The 6,081-nt window shown below is 26.3% G+C and overlaps 1 protein-coding gene across 4 annotated transcripts in view; it reads left to right on the top strand.

Moving 5' to 3' along the window:
* Nucleotides 1–6,081, top strand: part of LOC100207616 (nardilysin) — a 105,332-nt gene that overhangs the window by 82,001 nt on the left and 17,250 nt on the right. For all 4 annotated transcript variants that reach the window (XM_065816383.1, XM_065816386.1, XM_065816385.1 and 1 more), the window contains exons 31-34: nucleotides 31–121; nucleotides 200–268; nucleotides 359–390; nucleotides 471–513. In XM_065816383.1, the coding sequence (XP_065672455.1) occupies nucleotides 31–121; nucleotides 200–268; nucleotides 359–390; nucleotides 471–513 (235 nt within the window). The remainder of the gene's footprint in view (nucleotides 1–30; nucleotides 122–199; nucleotides 269–358; nucleotides 391–470; nucleotides 514–6,081) is intronic.

Below are 6,081 nucleotides of genomic sequence, written 5' to 3' on the forward strand. Positions count from 1 at the left end.
AAATATTTTTAGTTCCATATATCTTTTTAGCACACTTCGACTTTATATTCTCGTTGATAAGAATACAAACCCTATTGAAAGTTTGAAAATATTAAAGGAGTTGACATCAGACCAAATGAATGTAATTTTATCATAATATCACTTTATTTTCAATATATTTTTTGATTATGATCAAGCTTTTTTGTTTTTAATTTTAAAGCAACATGTAACTGAAGTCATGGAACAGATGTATGTGGAAAGCTTATACCAAGGAAATTTATTAAAAGAAGTAATATTTTTAAAAAGCTATTATTTTACTAAATTATTTTATTTTTATTTGAAATCTACTTCTTATATTACTGAGCATGTTTTCCTTTAGGAGGTTGAAGATCTTCAGAGTTTTATATACAGGTACACATATAATTCTAATTATGCATGTTGCCATTCTGTTTATTTGATTAGAAAAGAATAACATAGAATCATTTTTTTAGTACATTAAAGTTTAATCATCTTCCAAGATCAGACTTTGTAAAAGTGAGATATTTTTTCAATTTCGTTTTTTCTAAACAGAAGTTATTATAATTTCTTTTTCTATCTCTATATGTAATAATGTCTTTGAGTAACTTGGAATAAAGTTTAAATAAATGTAAACATTTATATTAGAGATGCCATGATAATACAGAATATTCAGCTTTCGACCAAAGCACTGAATATTCGGCAACCAAATATTTAATGACAAATGTAACATTTTGCTGGTGACAGGTTCTGACTTGCATCAGCAATTATGATAACTATGCTGCATCTATTCATTTACATTTTAATTACCTCTATTATATTTCTTACATGTATTATTTGCTTACATGTTAGATCGATAAACTGTTATTTACAGTGTTTATCCTAAAAATATATTTGTTCACATAGAGCTTTACAAAGTGATATTATTTAACAAAAAAATCACCTGTTTAGAAATTTTTTGAAATTTGTAGTGAAGGCAATCAACTAACAGTTTGTTTGCTGTGTAACAGCAAGATTTCACATGGTGGAGAATGATGGAAAGTAACTTTAATTCATATAAAGTTTAACAAATTGAACCTTTTACAGCCTGATCCTAAATATAATTTTCATTTCTCACTTAGAAGACTAATTATAACTAATTATAACTTAATTAATTAATTCCTGGGTTTTAAAAAATTTTGTAAAAAATTTAAATACATTAGCATTCCAGCAAGCAAAAATGAGGATACTCTCACTTCTAACAATTTTAGGATACTAGCATTACCAGGTATGAAGTAGCAGTACCAGGTATGAAAGTTTGAAGGAGACAGCCTAGAGGAAATTGCTTTGGGATATTATTGATCAGAAGTCAATAAAGTCATAATCATTATTTAATTAGTGAAATAATTGCCGTAGAAAAATCATTATCACTAGTTAAAGGATTCCACTTCAACAAGGTTAAAAGAAAGTTGAATAGAAAATAGAAATTATGACTGAGAAAATTATCCCAGATATATATAATATTAGGTTTTAATAAAAAAATTTAGAACTTGCTTTAGAATTGAAGCAAGTATTTTACAAGCAACAACAGTATCAGTGACATCTGAAATGTGGACTTGTCAGTACAACAACCATGCACTATGTCGTAATTTTATACAAATGGGTGGCTAAAAATAGTTTTGAAGAAAGTAATAACTTTTATTTAATTTTTTTAATCTTTATGTCATTTAAACTAATTTATTAACTTATTTAGTTCGAACACCTAAACGGCGCTGCGTTTGACCCAATTTTAGGAGTTTTTTATAAAAGACACTCTAGAAATCTTTCCATCAATCATGCTCAAAATAAAATTGAAATCAATAATAACAAACTTTCCATTAACCAATTCAATACTCACTGAATGCAAATCCAAAATTTCATTTTCTATTTGACATTTTTTTCCTAAAACAACTTTGGCAGTTTATTTGATGAAATGAAGTTCAATTGACCTATAAAATCTTACACTAAGAGGCATTAAGTTGGTCGATAAAAAGTCATTTTTTGAATTTGACACACTAAACCTCAAAGGTGTTGTTGCAACTGCAAACATGCTTGAATTTTGACTGTCAACAGAATCGGAAAACGCCTCACATGCAAAGAATTTCTCACACCTTTAGCTTTACATAAATCACATGGTTTTACTGAATTTACTAATAACCTAATGGCTACTTTTCTTTTGGTCACCACTTTTTCATCTGCTACAAGCAATAAACTGGCTTTTTGTAAAATATTAGCTCAAGTTTTTATAGAGAGATTATTAAGGCAGATGTTGATTCTAAAGTCTTTAGATGAGTAGGAGAGAGTTGTATTGTCGGAAGGTTCCAATAATTCAATTTATACAAAAGATTCTGCAACACCTGAACTTGGGTATCAGCAGGTCATAATAAAGTTTTGACGCTCATTTTATCTACCTAAGAAATTGCAGGTGTTTTCCAAATTTTTTTCACTAAATTAAAATTAAACATAAATTTGTATCACATGCTTTCTTAAACACCACAATTGTGGCTTATCTAAATTTTATGAAAGTAATATTTCTGTAAAAACTATCAAACTTCAGGAAAAAATTTTTACTAAATTGAAAGTTACACATAATCTTGTATCATGTGCTTTTTTAAATACCATAGTTGTCGCTTATTTAAATTTGCTCAACATAGAATTGATTCATTATAAATTCTAATCAAAATGAAGTAAGTATAAAAGACAAGAAAAATAAAGAAATTAGAAGAAGAATCTTTTTTTCTCTGATCGACTTTTACGTAAAAAGAATTAAAAGTTGGATTATGCTATATACAATAATATTGTAAAAAATTTTAATGTTTTTGTTGTTTTATATTTTTTTCTCCACGATTTTACTCTTGCCAAAATAAGTAGCAAAAAATTATTATAAAAAAATATCTTTATAATCTATGTTTATATATATAATCTATATATATATATATATATATATATATATATATATATATATATATATATATATATATATATATATATACATATATATATATGTATATATTTACATATATATATATGTATATATATATATATATATATATATATATATATATATATATATATATATATATATATATATATATAGTTGAGGATAGTGCAAATCCGCGTAACTAGGATTGGCTACTATAATTGGATATTAATTGTTTTAAAACCAAACATCAACTCTTGATATTACAAAGAACATGAATAAAACTCTCTATGCTAATATAAACGTAAGATCTGTTGAAATAAAAAATATATAAAGTTTTAACTTTCTCCAGTAAAAAATCTGTAGTTCAGATACGTTGTATTATTTAATGCTAGTTACACCGATTTGCACTACCCCCAATGGTATAGATATATATGTATATTTATATATATAAATATGTATGTATATAAATATATATATGTGTGTGTATATATATACATACATACATATATATATATATATATATATATATATATATATATATATATATATATATATATATATATATATATATATGTATATATGTATGTATATATATATATGTATGTATATACATATATGTATGTATATACATATATATATGTATATATGTGTGTGTGTGTGTATATATATATATATATATATATATATATATATATATATATATATATATATATATATATATATACAGCTATTCACGAAAGTTTAAATGATTGCAGAATTTTTATCAAGTATGTTTGGTTTTTGTTTAATAAAAAAAAACTGTAAAATGATATCGAATTTTTTTTTTTATTTATTAAAGAAAAAGTAATTAGCTTTAAAATGAATATGAACATTAGGGTGGAGTGAATTTTAGTTTTTTTTACAATTCGTTTAGCCTGGGTGTGCAAAAGTTGTCTATTCATTTCAGAAATACTCTGGAAAAATATCAATGCTCTAGGAAATTATCTTGAGGTTCCTCAAGACCTTTAAAATTTTATTAGGTCCCTAATATTATGTAAAAAAAATTTTTTCAAAAGTATGTCATGTTGGGTCTCAAAAGAAGCAAAATTTTATAAAAATTTCAAAAGTAACAATTATTTTATAAAAAAATTATAATTTAAGATTTTTTTAAAATTATAATTTAAAAAAATAAACTTTTTTCATTTTTAGTTTAAAAGGTCATTTTTTCTGCAATAAACTATAAAGTAACAATTTATTTTTGAAAATAATTGTTATTTTTGAAATTTTTATAAAATTTTGCTTCTTTTGAGACCCAACATGACATACTTTTAAAAAACTTTTTTTTACATAATATTAGGGACCCATTAAAATTTTAAAGGTCTTGAGGAACCTCAAGATAATTTCCTAGAGCATTGATATTTTTCCAGAGTATTTCTGAAATGAATAGACAACTTTTGCACACCCAGGCTAAACGAATTGTAAAAAAAACTAAAATTCACTCCACCCTAATGAACATATTATAAAAATTCTAATATTTAGTTGGAAAAAAACAATTTCAAAAAATCATATAGGAAAAATAAGAAGCACAAAAGTTTAAACAAATTGCAACATTCGAACAAAAAATAAAATAAAAAAACCAAAATTGATATTTAAAGTGTCCTCCTTTGTTTTTATAGCAAAGATAAACTCGTTTATGCATTGGTTCAACTAATTTCATGCGCATCACGCGAGGTACCTTCAACCAGTACTCATTTAAAAGTTGCTTCAAATGCTGAGTTGATTGAATTTCATGGTATGTCAGTTGATTGTTGATCCAAGACAAAATATTTTCAATTGGGTTGAGATCTGGTGATCTAGGGCACCAGGGCATCACATTGAACTTTTTTTTCAAAAAATATTATTTTATTGAGTGAGCTGTGTGAGCTGAAGCCCATTCTTGTTTAAAGATGAATTGCTTGCTTCTGCCATACAAGTGTCTGATTGATGGAACTAAACATGTTTATAATGTGTTCTTTTAGGTGTATTGATTAATTTGGTCTTTGCACAGCTCACAGAAGCCTATTCCTTTGTGAGAAAAACATCCCCAGATGCCAACCGAACCTCCACCGCCTTGTTGACAATGTTGAAAAAACCTCTCTGAATATTTCTCAGTTGCAAATCTTTTGACATGAATTCTTCCCTTGTAGTTTACGACTTGAAAATTAGCTTCATTACTCCAAATAACTTTTGCCCATTGTTCCCCAGACCAGTCCAGCCTTTCTTTAGACCACACTCGTCATTTACATTTATCCGTGATTGAAAGAATAGGTTTTCTAGCAGCTATGTACGTTCCAATACCTTTGTCCAACAATGTTTGTCTCACGAGCTCTCTGCTAACTTTTAGATTATTTTTTGACTCGTTGAAGATTTGTGCTAGCTTTTTGTAGCTGAGTCTGGGGTTTTCTCTGCTCATTCTGAATATACCACTTTTGTCATGGTTGCTGAGTTTGGATGGTCTCCCAGTACGCGGCAGTTTGGAGTCGTCCTTGGTAAGTTGCATTCAAAATATTGCATTCAAAAAACCATCAAAACCTGGGTTTTGATGGTTTTTTGAATGCAATATTCAGAAACGTGAAGTATTTTGCCTATTTGAACGTTTAAGTGATTTTTGTCCTTGCCATACCAATAACTTGCCACTTGATCTCACTAGAATCTGATTTTCGACCCATTTGCACGCAATTGAAATTAATTTGAAATTTTAATATTTTAAGTTGATTTTTAATGAATTAAAAGCTGCCTGCTGATGTTGTGATGAGTTTTTTGATTGTAAACTACTCATTTTAACTTTATTTGAAAATTAAAAAATTTTTCGCACCAGATTTATCAATTAATTAGCAAATAATTGATCCTAAATAAAATTGCTTAAACTTTTGTGACACCTCTTAATTTGTATCACCTGCCTTTTAATGAAATTTCTGAGTAAACAGTGATAAGTTGAAACCTACTTTTTTTTATTCTATTAACAAATAACCTATTTACCAAATTGAAAAAAAATTTATTTTGATATCTATTTCCGTTAGATTTTTATTCAAGAAAACCGAAGATTAGATCTTAAAATTCTGTAATCGTTTAAACTTTAGTGAATAGCTGTGTATGTATATATATATATATATATATATATATATATA

The sequence above is a fragment of the Hydra vulgaris genome, chromosome 13 (assembly GCF_038396675.1).
Source record: "Hydra vulgaris chromosome 13, alternate assembly HydraT2T_AEP".
In the NCBI taxonomy this organism is placed as follows: Eukaryota; Metazoa; Cnidaria; class Hydrozoa; order Anthoathecata; family Hydridae; genus Hydra; species Hydra vulgaris.